This window comes from Artibeus jamaicensis, unplaced genomic scaffold (genome assembly GCF_021234435.1).
Source record: "Artibeus jamaicensis isolate MK-2021 breed Jamaican fruit bat unplaced genomic scaffold, CSHL_Jam_final contig_465, whole genome shotgun sequence".
Lineage (NCBI taxonomy): Eukaryota > Metazoa > Chordata > Mammalia > Chiroptera > Phyllostomidae > Artibeus > Artibeus jamaicensis.
This window is the reverse complement of record NW_026521843.1, coordinates 21459432-21473147: the sequence shown is the minus strand read 5'-3', so window position 1 is coordinate 21473147 and position 13716 is coordinate 21459432. Positions and strand designations below refer to the sequence as shown.

Below are 13716 nucleotides of genomic sequence, written 5' to 3'. Positions count from 1 at the left end.
CATAGAGATGAAGCTCACATGGAGGGTTAGCAACAGGGGAGTGGGAGAAGGAGAAGGGGGGAGAAGGTACAGAAAATAAGTAGCATAGATGGTAGGTAGAAAATAGGTAGGGGGAGGGCAAGAATAGTGTGGGAAATATAGAATCTAAAGAACTTGAGACAGGTGGTCATAAACTAAAGGGGGGGAATGGTAGGGGAAGTGTGTGCAAGGTGGAGGGGAATGAAGGGGGAAATAGAACTGTAATGGCATAATCAATAAAATATATATTTTAAAAAATTAGTAAAAAAAAAAAAGGGAGTGGGTATGTGCCCCTTTTCATCCCTTCCTGCCAACTAAAATGTGAACCTGATGGATGGAGCTGGGGTAGCCATCACAGCCAATGAGTCGGGAGCCATGTGGGGAAAAGTGCAACGACGAGGCAAAGGAGCCTGGGTCCTTGAAGATTGTGAAGCTTCCTGAGAAACTCAGACTGACTATGTTAAAGGAGAAAGAAACTTCTATCTTAATCAGAACAGTTAGATTTTCTGTTATCTAATCTTAACTGATATACCCCCCAAAATGAAACCGATTTCTCCTCTTTCCATGGGTTGCATGTGAAACCTCATGGGATTTTCTGGGAAATTTACCTCCTGACTCCAGGCCGGGCTGGCAGGTGGGCAGGTTTGCTCGACCTTTGCATTAGCCAGACTGAACTTTCTCATATGGGGACTGGAGACATCATCTCACTGGCAGGAAAATACTGCCTGCTACAGCTTAGCCACAGGGACGTAGTGTTGCCCTTTGTGTGTGTATTTTGAGTCTTCCTAGGGTAGTGGAGCTGCATACCTGTACCCCAAACTCAGGCCTCCTATCTCAGTTGCTCTTTGGAATGGAGTGGGTGATAACTAAGAGTCATAACTATTTAGTCTAAGTGCAGAGTGATTGAGATAAGGAAAAAAACAAAAACCAAAACAACCTTCCAAATTATCTAAAACAAGTGTAACAGCTCTCCTCATGGGAGACACAAGCCTTATGACAGTGAGGAATTACAGTTTTACTTACTGAATTTAGGCCTTTTAATCTTCTTTGTCATTTCTTTATTTGAATGTATTCCAGTCACCAGCAAAACTACATGAAGAAAATACAAAATAACTAATCAATGTTATTTCACTTATACACTTTCTCTCTTTTGACCCTGATATTTGTGTTGATCACATATTGAAGTATTCTCATGGTGAAACTAATTCCCCCTTATATTAGGGTTAGGAAAAAAGATATATCTTTTGTATACTTAGCCTCTGTTGAGAAAGGTTCTTCAGAAATACCTTTCAATGCCTATCATTTGTTTTTCTATCTTTAAATTTCAACACACCAATCCTATCATCTCTGTTTTACAAAAGAGGGAATGTGATTTGCTTGGTCCTGGGAGTGAACAATAGAGGTGGATGAGCACCCAGGCCTTTCTTGTGGACTTTCTTCTGTGTCACACTGAGTTTCCAAATGGCCAGAAAATGGCATGTGCATGTGTGTTGTGTGCATGTGAGTGTGACAGAGGGAGGGGACATGTAAAAAGCCCCAGAAGTGTGACCTGAACATCCTCAGGTGGTCCACTCAGCGGCACCAGGTTCTGCACCCTCCACCCCCCAAAAAAGGCCAGCTGCAGGTAGTTGAGCTTCCTCTGCAGAAAGTGGAACAATAGGGGAAGAAGGGGACCTCTTTATTCTTTTTAATTCAATGTCACATTACCAGTTCAAGTCTTGTGTTTTAAAAAGTAACAATGATATTTCTTATTAACAAAATAATGTATGTTCCTTGTAGAAAAATATAAAAAACACAAAAAGCAGTACACAAAATATGGATGAACACAAAAGCATATTTTCAATTTTTTCTATATGTGTGTATTCATGTGGGTACTTTTAAGCAAATAATCATGCTCATACTGTTTACAATGTTTTAGAACTTAGTTCTATGTAAGGATATACACAGACTTTTTTGTCATTAAATGTTACTCTTACTGTAATTTTAATTGCCTGTAAATATGTACACTATATGCGTATATTATAATTTGGCCAATTTCCAATTTAATGTAAATAGCTCCATCTTTGCACTGATCCATGATCATTTCCTTAAAATAAATCCCTAAATATGACTTCTTGTCTGAAAGCTATGCCCATTTAAATTTTGATTTATATTGTGAAGTTTTTTTATTGGCAAAATGCTCACTTCTCTGTACCTATACTAATTCTACCAGTAGATCGAAAGGCAATGTTTTTCCTTTCAAAAGGCTAGTCCAGTCAATTCTCTATTCTTCTTCTTCCCTCTCCAGGCATCCTTTGTCCTTACCCACCCAAAGGTGGTACTGCCCTCACTTACTTCTATGTTAGCCACTTGTCTGAGAAACCTACTTTCTGCATAGGGTTGGGACTCTGGTCGTGAACATGGGGCAATAAATAATCAAAATAGACATTTTACTTCTTAGTTTATGTGTTTGTTTTTTTAACAGAACACAGAGGCTTGATTTAGGCATAAATGGACTTAGAAATTCTTGAATTGCCAGCGATCTTTAAAATAAAAAGTGGCAGTGTCACCAAATGTTTGTATAAAAACTTTCTGTTTGTCTTGTGATTCTCTAGCTCATCTGTGCCATGGTGTAGGCTCTGAATTATGCCCGGTTTTGACTGCTAGCATCAGCCGAGGCTGAGACAGCTGACATACCACGTCCTGTAAGAACAGAAACGAGAAAGAGCACTTGGCGAGAACCTGCAGTCTAGCCCGTAGAATGAAGGCAGACGCTTTGAGGTGTTATTTACTTCTGGGGTTTGGACCTGTGTGAGGGTTTAGGAGGTCTCATTTTTATAGTAGCCTCTGTGTCATTTAACATTGCAAAGACCACATTTTCATTTTGTAGACAAAAATAAATAAATATTATCCTTGAATATTTTTAAAAAACAAGTGCTAAATATTATACAGAAAGAAAATGGCACAAGGTAAGTAGATGGAGCAAATAAAGTAGTGGTAAATTTGGGTATTCATTTTTGTGGAAAAACCAAGTCCTGTGCTGAGCCTGTGTGTCTGTGGCAAGTGGTTTATAAGCCTTGGTGTCGCTAGGACTGCAAATATTCCAGCAAGACCACCCATCACTCGCATTTGCTCAGCCAAGACCTGCCAGGCTGAAAACGTGTGTAGCTGGGTTCGGTTTTACATTATAGCTGTGCTTAGTAAAGTCCCAATTTTCAGTGGCACACAGGCATCCCCTTGTCTTTGGTACTTGTCAATTAAAGCTCCCCAGAAGTTACTCCTCAAGGTGAGGCCTCGTCAGTATGGCTGCAAAAGTGCTTGTGCCCTGCAGCAGGTCCTTATTCCTCAGCAGGACTTCTTTTGCCACATTGCAAATGATGAATTGTGTGTTGAATTTGGATGAGGGAAAAATCCATCTTGTGTTCCTTTTCTTAGGAAACCAGTCAGAGTGCTGAGATGGCGATGCTCACGTCAAAGTACAAAGCAAACACAGGTGCTAAAGCCAGTCCCTCCTGGAGGAGTAGGCTGTCATCTGGCCACTGAGGCCCTTAGTGTCTAGAAGCCTGGAGGAAATTGTGTCTAGACGCCAGAGTTCCAAGGCAATCATGATTTGCCTACTCTGTAGCAGTCCTTTCAGTTTTTCAGAATTAAGTGTTTTGGTTTAGAATAGCATGAAAAGTTCTTACCTTTCTTAGTAGCACTAGACATTTCAAAATAAATGAAATATTGACATTGTTTTCCCAATAAAATACTTCTCCCCACTCCTGTCTCTTCCTCTCTAGTGTGGCTATCAGTACAGTTATCATAGCTGAGGTATGATTGTTTTCAAATTCGATTAAATCATTTATAGATCAAGAAAATACAAATGAATTAGCTTGAAACTACACACAGTCTCATTAATGATTAAAAATGCAAACTAAAATAAAGTGAGTAGATGGTTCCCCACAGCACATCAGTAAATGTTGATTAAACACAAGATTAGACTTAATCCTGTGTTTAAGGATTGGATTGGATTGGGTTGGGGGTCAGGGCATTCTATTGCTAGAGTCTAAAAAGGTAGTCATTCTGGAAAACCTTTGTTAATACATATCAATGACCTTAAAATATTTCTAATTCCTAGAATTAGAAAAAAGATATAAATACCCCTAGGAATATAGCTCAAGTTATAATCAAGGCTGTAGACAAAGATTTATGTAAAAGATGTTCATTACAGCATCATTTCTAGTGGCAATCTGGAAATAATGAAATATTGCAAATGTTCCAACAATATGGGACTTCTAAGCATTTATTACACATGATCCGTAGAAGATTAAATGACCTGGGACGTGCTGAGCTCTAACCTTAAGAATGGTCCTGACAAGAACTCCTACCCTTCCTGACAACATGGATGGAGCTGGAGAGCATTATGCTAAGTAAACTAAACCAGGCAGTAAAAGATAAATACCATATTATCTCACCTATAAGTGGAGCCTAATCAACAAAATGAAACAGAGAGCAAAATAGAACCAGAGACATGCAAATAAAGAATAAGATGACAGTAACCAGAGGGGAGAGTGAAGGCTGATAACGGGGGTGGGGGGGAGGAAAAGAAGAAGGGTCAAGTCAAGGAGCATGTTTAATAAAAGACCCATGGACAAAATGATGGGGAGGAGGACTGAATGTGGGAGGTGGGAGTGGGTAGGGCAGGGAAGAGTAATGGGGGAAAAATGGGGACAACTGTAATTGAAAAATAACAATTTTTAAATGATTATGACAAAATAAGAATATATGTAGGGAGAAACAACAAACACAACGCATGCTAATGAGGAAATTATAATTTCTAATTTCTAGTTTACATTTCTGTGTTTTCCCACTTTGTAGTATATTTCTCATATATATTCTATATTTTATTCAGAATATATTTCTTTTACAATTAGAAAAAGCCAATATTACTGTTTTTTAACAATTGTCCATATTGAAATCATATGGACTTATAATTAAAAAAGTGCTTTCTAAAATCATTGACACAGTTCATAGGAACTTGTGTTCTGGTTTTCCTGTCATTAATGAACTATAATTTGAATCCATTTACTTTCAAGAAAAGACATGAAGTGCCAGAACATATAATCAATGATCAAATCAGTAAGTACTTATGACACACTTATTATATGTCTGGAACTTTTAAAGAAATGCCTCATTCTAGCCCATAAACTTCTTGTTAGATCTGTTTAGGACCTAAAGATAACTCAAGTGGTGTTGACCTAACTGTAGTCAGGCTCCTCTAAGCCCTCTCCTCACCTATGCTTGGACCTTGGGCTGCAATGTCCATCCTTGTTGCACTGCACTGCCCAGTTTTAGCAAGAATCCTGGTCAGAGGGAGCCCTCCCCCATGAGGTCTGATCACCCTGGTCTGCCTTTAGCAAGAATTCTCCCAAGTTGCTTCAGCAAGAATCCCCCTTCCTTTGATGTCTCTTCTTAGAAATTTCCATCCCCTGAGCCCTGCAACCTCCCCTTGGCTGCACAGCCCCACTTCCATCATTGTCTTTGCAACTGAGCCCAATTCCATACTGAGGTCTCCTTTCCCCATTTGCAATAGTGTCTGGTTCAAGTCTGTTTTTACTACTGTCCAGCTCTGGTTCTCTTTAACAGTGTCCACAATATTTTCCTGAAAACTGGTTTAAAAAGCAGATCATTTTTAAAAAGTTCAAATTCCCCCCATGCTTCAATTCAGGATTACGTACTCAATGAAACATCTAGCATCATGTAAATCAGAGCTTTGTAGCAAAGGCTGGACACCATTCTCTACAATCATATGAATCACAAAACTGTGCTTTAAATAATAGAATGTTAAACCTGGGAGGAGCTTTGGACGTCATCTCTTTATTTTACAGAGAAGAAACCAAGGTCAGGGCGTACATGTTGGCTAAAGGTGTAGTTCTTTGGGGGTGAAGTTGGAACCTGAATGCAAGTCTGCTGGCCACAGCCTTTGCAGAGGCTTCCACTTGCTCCTCTAAGAGCAGCCGTTGATTACACATGGTGTTCCAGTGACAACAGGCAGCGTAAAACTCTGCTACATCATAAATCTAAACCTGTCCGAACCAACGTGCTGACTCTGACACAGATTAATCAACTTAGAGGGCTTTGGGGGATCATTGGATGACACTGTGTGATTGTGTGATGTGTAATGAATATATATTTTGTACTTCTGGCCACAGTTTCGGTCACAATCTAGCTCATAGCTCCGAATAACATCAGAATTTCTTGAGCAATAGGAGCAATGGGAGCATCTTTTAAAAAAAATAGTATTTGGTATCTTGTCCTTAGTCCCTGCAATTGCTTCAGAGTCATAAAGGTGAAATGGGTGTTGTGTTATTCATAACAAGTCCCTTTCAACTACATCGGAGTTTATGTTAATGAGATGACTTTTGGGAATCCCCTAAAGATGAAGGAGCTGGTTGCCAGGGGAACCAAGCATGAATAGTGGGTTGGAACTTTCCCTTGATTGATTTCCCTAGAGGAGAGAAGGGCTGGAGGTTGAATCAGTCACCATGATCAATGAGTTAATCAATCATGTCTATCTAATGAAGTCTTCATATTAAAAAAAAAAAAAAAAAGATGGGGTTTGGGAGTGTCTAGGTTAGGAAACCAGAATGTTTCTGTGTGCTACCGAGCCAGGCCCTAAACTCCATGAGGACTGAAGCTCCCCCTAGACCTCACCCAGCATCTCTTCATTTGGCTGTGGAATCACATCTGTTAATGTTATTTGTAATAAATCAGTAATCTAGTGAGTGGATGCATTTCCTGAGTTCTGTGAGCCACTCTAGCAAATTAACTGAATCCAAAAAGGGTTGGGGAAGCATGGGTAATAACCTGGACTTATGAGTGGCATTTGAAGGCAGATGCCAATCTAGTGGCACTGAGCCCTTAACCTGCATCCTGGTTCTGTTTCCAGGTAGGTAGTGTCAGAATTGAGATAAATTGTAGGACACTCAGCTGGTGTTGGGGCATCGCTTGGTGTGGGGAAAAGAAACCCACGATGAAATTGGGTGCTGTTGTGTATTGATTGACCTGACAGGATTTCAAATCCACTGGTTTATGACTTAAGTTGTTTTAACCCATTTGTTTATGGGAAAGACAAAAAAAGTTGGTTAGTAGTAAAATTGCTTTGATGTGAGAATTAAGTCAGGTGTGTCAGGATGTCATCATCTCATTTGTTGTTGTTGATACCCAGTTAGCAACCCAGATTCTGAGAGGCCCTGCCGAGGCTTATCCACAAGAACATGTGGAGCAACAACTGTGACAAGAAGACATTTAAACTATAAATACTGAGGGTTTGCGAGGACTGTTCAAGACTTTCAGCCAGGGCAAGGAGGCACTTTGCTGACCTAAACAACTCTTGGAAAACTGGTGGGACATTAGCTCTTGTCATGGCAAGAGGACTTCTCCAAGACAGTGGTGAATGCCACACGTCTACCTGGTGAGGACCACGCTGCCTGGCAGCACCAGTGCCGTCGTTCCCTAGAAAAGCACTGTGACTACAAGTGACTTTTGTTCTTTCGTTCCCAGCTGTAGGGCAGCTGCCAGCTGGTTAAGCCGACTCTCTTGAGTGCCTACTCACACGTTGGGCTGGCCAAAAGGTCTGTTTGTTTTGTTCTGTAAGATGGCTCTAGTAGCACTTAGTTGTCTTTAACTTCATGAGAAACCATTTTGTTAGATTGTATTGTGACAACTGTCATATTAACGTGCATTTTAAAAAACTTATCAAAATTTGTGAAGTCTCGTGTATCCATCTTAATATCAAAGATGGAAGAAAATGTGCAGCATTTTTAGCATATTATGCTTTATTATTTCAAGAAAGATAAAAATGCCAACAAAAGACACAAAAAAGGATTTGTGCAGTGTGTGGAGAAAGTGCCATAACTAATTAAATGTGTCAAAAGTGGTTTGCAAAGTTTTATGGTGGAGATTTCTCTCTGTATGATGCTCCAAAGCAGGTAAACCAGTTGAAGTTGATAGTGATCAAACCGAGACATTAATTGAGAACAATCAATGTTATTTGACACAGATGATAAGCTGACATGCTCAAAATATCCAAATCAATAACATTATCAGTGGAAATGAAAAATGTGTCTTTTATTTTATGGGGGAAAAAAACATGTGGACTTTTTGGCCAACCCAGTAAAAAGATACACCTCATCTAAATTTGGACTTCTTCTCTCCTTGCCTGGCAAGAGAGTGTAATTAATTCATCATTATTTTGAGTACGCTATTTCTTTATTGGCTCATTGAAAGACATTATCCTGCACGTGGCTGGCTTGTGAAATTCCTGCAGTGAACCTGTGTTCAGTGCATTCCCGGCAAAGACAAACTCAGTCTCTGATCATAATTTGTCACCCAAAACAAAACAGGGGCAGAACTGGGCTCTGTTACCTTAAACATCTAGCATTCCTAAGGAAAATAGTTTCTTTATTTAAGGCACTGCGTGAATGCCTATGTGATGTGCTGAGCACTGCAAATGCAACAATGAGCAAGACAGAGCTTTTGTGGGGAGCCAGAACAATGGCGAAGTGAATGCCACACGGCTATGATGAGGTTCAATTCAGGTGCCAAAGAATCACATAGGATGGTGGCCTGATAGAGTGTGGGGAAGAGGGAAACTTCCCATGGACCAGCAGAGTTTGTGGGGCTTGGTAGTAAGAGGAAAAGCATTCCAGGAAAGGGAACAGCAGAATCAAAGGCTAGGAGGTGAGGTATGATGTGACCCTCGGGGGAATGAGAAGATCAGTACTTCCCAAACCCCAGAAGTCAGGGGGGGGCATGTGGTAGGCAGGGAGCAGGAGGATAGTAACAGCCATACCAGGGAGAGCTAGATGTAGGTTTCATTGTAAAGACAAAGGGAAAACACTGAGGAATTTAAGGCAAGAGATCAGAAGTGGGTTTTAGGGAGATTAATCAGAGTGTAGTAGAGAGCAATTTAGAGGGGCAGGAAGGCTGTCACAGTGCTAAGGAGAGGTGATGGGGAACTTAAGGGAGTGGCCCTGGGGTGGGAACAAGCAGACAAATGTGAGAGATGACTGGGAGGCAGATGTGAAGATGTTGGAAGGGAATTTGTGATAGGAGTTCCCTTTCCTACTTTGATCTCTTGCTTTCTGAAGGAACAGCCCTGGGGGGAAAAGAGTTTTGCAGAACGGCAGGCTGGGAGAGGCTGGCACCAGAAGGGACAGTCAAGGCTCCTTTCCCGGTTCTGCGATGCCTGGACGTAGCAGCTTGTGAAATAGCCTCAGGCTTTCTGTGGTTTGGTTTGTAGTAGCTGAATCCTTTCTGTTCCCAACTCCCTTATCCTGCCCTATGCTTAAAACCTGTGAACCTGTAGGTCAGCATGGAGGGGAGACAGCCTCTCAGAAGGGCCAGGTAGAAATGCAGGACCCTGTGCTTCCGAGGTGGATATTCCTTAGCAAGCGGGTGGTGGAGACAGGACCAGACCCACATGCTCCCTCTGACTCCCAGTCCAGATGCCACATGCCAGAGCCTGTGTCACCTTCTTCTTTTCTCATCCCCAACTCAGCCCTGCATACTCCCTCTGCACAGACCTTGAACATTCTGACTGTATTATGGGTTGACTTGTGCCCCCCATTCATGTGTTGAAGCCCTATACCCCAATACCTCAGAATGTGACCTCACTTGGGAATAGTCATCACAGACGTAATTAGTAACGTTAGGACAGAGTCATACTGAAGTAGGTTGGGTCCCCAATCCAATATGACTGACTGGTGTCATTATAAAAAGGGGAGGGAAGTGTGGGCACACACACAGATACAAACACACACACAGGTGAAGAATGCCATGTGAAAATGCTGGCAGAGGCGGGCCGATGCCAAGGAGCACCAAAGATTGCTGGCAAACACCAGAAGCTAGAAGAGAGGCATGGAACAGACTTTACCCTCTGAAAAAACCGGCCTTACTAACACCCTGATTTTGTACTCTGGTCTGCAGGGTCGTGAGAGAATAAAATTCCCTTGTTCTAGGCCCCTGCTCCCCAGTTTGGGTGTTATTGCCACCCTATGACTCTAGTACAGAGTCTGTCTGAACGTCTTTCCTGGCAACAGTCTGACCTGAGAAATCCTCAGCACAATGGGGTCAAGATTAACAAAAGATTACCCTCGAGCTTCCTGCTAAACCCATCAGTGCTTTTCCCTCTTCTGGCTGACCTGCTGATTCTTCAGGGCCTACCTGGAATTGCTTTCTGTGGTGATAATGGATAAATGTAAAGGGTTTCATCTCTGAAGATATGAGTTACCAGTGGTACAAATGAAGCCATTGTCAGTGATACAATTTTTGAGAGATTAGGAGATAAGCAGATCTCTAAATTCAAAATCTGTAAATATGTTCTATCTGGACTACTTGTTAATTGCTAAAGAATATACACACAGATATGTGTGTGTGTGATATGTGCACACACTCCAATGTAATGAGTGTACCTGCTATATATAAAAATATATATACGCATATACCCTGAATTTTATCTGTACTTGACATTCTCACTTCAACGTCTCTCCAAAAGGTTTATTATCAAAAGATACTCTGTGCTGTTTATATACTCTGTTTAAACCTTTTCTTGGCAGGATTCTTTGGACCTTAGGAGAATGTTAGCAGTGTATCCAGACACACGTATAACAGTACTTACCAAGGAACATTTCAATAACAGATGCCTTCATAGTGAGGACAATAATCCCCATAAATATCAGAATGGCACCCTGGAGAGGAAGAAACAATAACATCATCATATTGCAGCCAAGAATTCTGGATTGGATGCGTGGCATGTGGGCGGGGCTGCTTCATGTTGCGGGGCCCTCTGGAGTCTTAGGATTTAAGCTGCAACTTCCTATAAGAGCTCATGTGGATGGGAGTGGCCAGTGTGCTGGTACCCAGAGAGTCTGTTCTTATTTAGAAAACCCATTCTAGCTCTGGCTGGGTAGCTCAGTTGGTTACAGCATTGTCCTGATACACCAAGGTTGTGGGTTTGATCCCAGGTCAGGCCACGTACAAGAATCAACCAATGAACGCATAAATAAGTGACTCAACAAATAGATGTCTCTCTCTCTCAAATCAATAAGAACAAGTTTTAAAAAATGTTACATAAACCCATTCTAGCCACAAGCCTTCTGTTCTTCAGAGATTTGGTCTTGGAATTAAAGAGGAAATCACCTGATAATTTCAAGAATATGTTCAACCAGTCTCCAAATCAGGACAAAAGTCACACTGATGGTATTGAGAGAACATTTTTAGTTTATAAATAAGTTGTTCATTATTCATTTAATAAATATTTATTAAATTCCTGTTATTTGGCTAGGTATTGTTAGGTAGGAGATTATAGAAATGCTATTAAAAAGAATTCTTGCTCTTAAAAGACATAATTTAATAGAAGTGGAAAAACACACATGGTAACAAGTCATCTAACATCATCACATTAGAGTGTGCCGGCCCTGTAAGGATGATAGGGGGAATTTATACAGCAGTGGTCCTCAAACTCTGCTGCGTATTAGCATCATCTAGGAGTGTTAAAGCGTTCTGATGCCCAGGCTGCACCCCAGACCAACTGAATCAGAATTCTTGCATATGGAGTCCAGGCATTAAGCATTTTAAAAAACTCCCCAGGTTATTGCAATGTGCAGCTGAGTTTGAGAACCAGTGGTGTAGAGTAAGGCTTACAAAACCTTAATGTGTGTACCAATCACAGGAATCTAGTTAAAATGCAGATTCTAATCTGGTGGATCTGGGGTAGTGCCAGAGATTCCCCCAAGAGGCCAAGGAATTTTAGAGGAAGGGGAGATATGTCAGCCAGGGGAATAAGAAAAAGCCTCATAGAGGTGGTAGCAATTGGGTCAACTTTGAGAGATGAGCAGAGTGTGAATATACAGAAACGGGTTGGGAGGGCAGTGGCCCAAGTGGGGCAACAGCATCAACAGATGCTCAGAGAGTGTGAGGCTCAGTGGATATGGAGATGCTGATGAGCAATAAAGGGTTCCCCCTTCTCTTAGGGCTATAAGGAAGCCAGCCCAGGTTCGTTCATACTACCTTTAATTGAACATATACTATGGACTCTATGTTGTCTCAAATCCTCACAGTAAGCCAGGGCAGTAGATTTTATGATCCCCATTGAATAGATAAGGAAACTAAGGCTCTGTAAGGTAAAATGTCATACCTATGATGACCAGGCAGTGAGGAGGATTAGAAAGAATGGAGGTGGGAGTGGTTGGGAAGGGTGTGCCCTGCGCCCAGGCAATAAAGATAAGCATTGTCCCCCCAGAGAATTTAAAGACTTAAAGCCAATCTGATTTTGGTGATCCTTACAAACGAGCAATTCTAAATATCAATGATAAAGAATTCCTCCCTCCTGGGACAAATGGCTTTCATTTCCCTTCCCCCAGTGCCACCACCATGTGGCCTAAAGCTGGCATTCACAATCTATACCCTACCAAACTCTGTGGCATGCTGGTAAACCTGCTGGAGAAGGGGGAGGGGGGCAGTGGGAGCCCTGACTTGCAGTGTTTGGCTATTTCTGTGGTGTGAATCCTCCTACCGTGGCTGATTTTCGAAGCCACCAATGTGATGTCACTGAATAGAGGTTTGGAAGGAAAGAAACACAACCTGGTACTAGCTGGGTTCAGTGCAAGCTTATATCCAATATTTAGATACAGCGCCATGCAGAGTTTCTTAACAAAAAGAAACTGTTAGATGGTAGTTGCGGTAGTAATACAAGTACTCGATGTGGTTAACTTAAATTAATCTATTTCATATATGAAAGGTTTTATTACAGTTAAATTAGGCAGGAAGAGGAATCCCAAATGGAACCAATCCTTTGCCAATTTCCAGCAATAGCTGCGACGTGTTAAATTTCCCAGTTAAGGAAGCTGACCTCTGGTTAAGCAATGGGCAAATAATGGTCTTTCACCTCAAAGTAGAAAATATTATACACATAATCTGTTTGGAAGTTTGATGCTTAAAGTTCTAGGTCATATTTTGAAAATAGTGTGATACAAATATAATTTTTTTTCCTTACTAATATGAGATGCTCTAGAATGATGACTCACATGTTTTCAGGCCTAAACATTTAACTTTCCTTTGGGGAAAATGCAGCTTGTCCAGCTGCCCTTCCAGACCCGCCTAACCAGCCCCACCAACTGGCTGTCACCCTTCAGCAGTGCAGCTCTCATCTGGGTCAGTCTCCACCTCTCCGTCTTCCACACCCCACTTCTTTCCATTAGCCAAGCCTGTTGGCCCCATGTTCTTAATATATCCAGGATCTGACCTGTTCTCATCATCTTTTCCATTGCCACCTGGTCCAGGCCATTCCTGTTCTCTCCTTGACTATCATAATCAGTCTCCTACTAGTCTGTCTCTACAGTCTACACAGCAGCCAGCATGATCCTGTTCAGAGAAAATCAGTGCATGGTATTCCTCTGGTCAACACTCCACAGTGGTTCCCGTTTTACTCAGAATAAAAGCCAGAGTCTTCACAAGTGGCTCAAGACCCCATATGGTTTGGTCACTGCCCACCCCCCAGCCCAAACTTTATTTCCTTCCCACTGTTCTCCCCTATCACTCATTAAGCTCCAGGCACACAAACCTCCTGGCTGTTTCTGGAACACACCTTTCACCTCATGGTTTCTGCACTTACTGTTCATACTCTGCCTAGACCGCCTGCCCCCAGATAAAAACACAATTTACTCAGTTCTTTCA

General features: G+C 41.6%; 1 protein-coding gene across 4 annotated transcripts in view; it reads right to left on the bottom strand.

The window, feature by feature from the left end:
- VIT (vitrin) overlaps positions 1-13716 on the bottom strand; it is a 99263-nt gene that overhangs the window by 66815 nt on the left and 18732 nt on the right. For all 4 annotated transcript variants that reach the window (XM_037165419.2, XM_053667167.1, XM_053667168.1 and 1 more), the window contains 2 exons: positions 10661-10730; positions 1042-1107 (listed from right to left, as the gene is read on the bottom strand). In XM_037165419.2, coding sequence (XP_037021314.2) covers positions 1042-1107; positions 10661-10712 — 118 coding nt within the window. In that variant the 5' untranslated portion in view covers positions 10713-10730. The remainder of the gene's footprint in view (positions 1-1041; positions 1108-10660; positions 10731-13716) is intronic.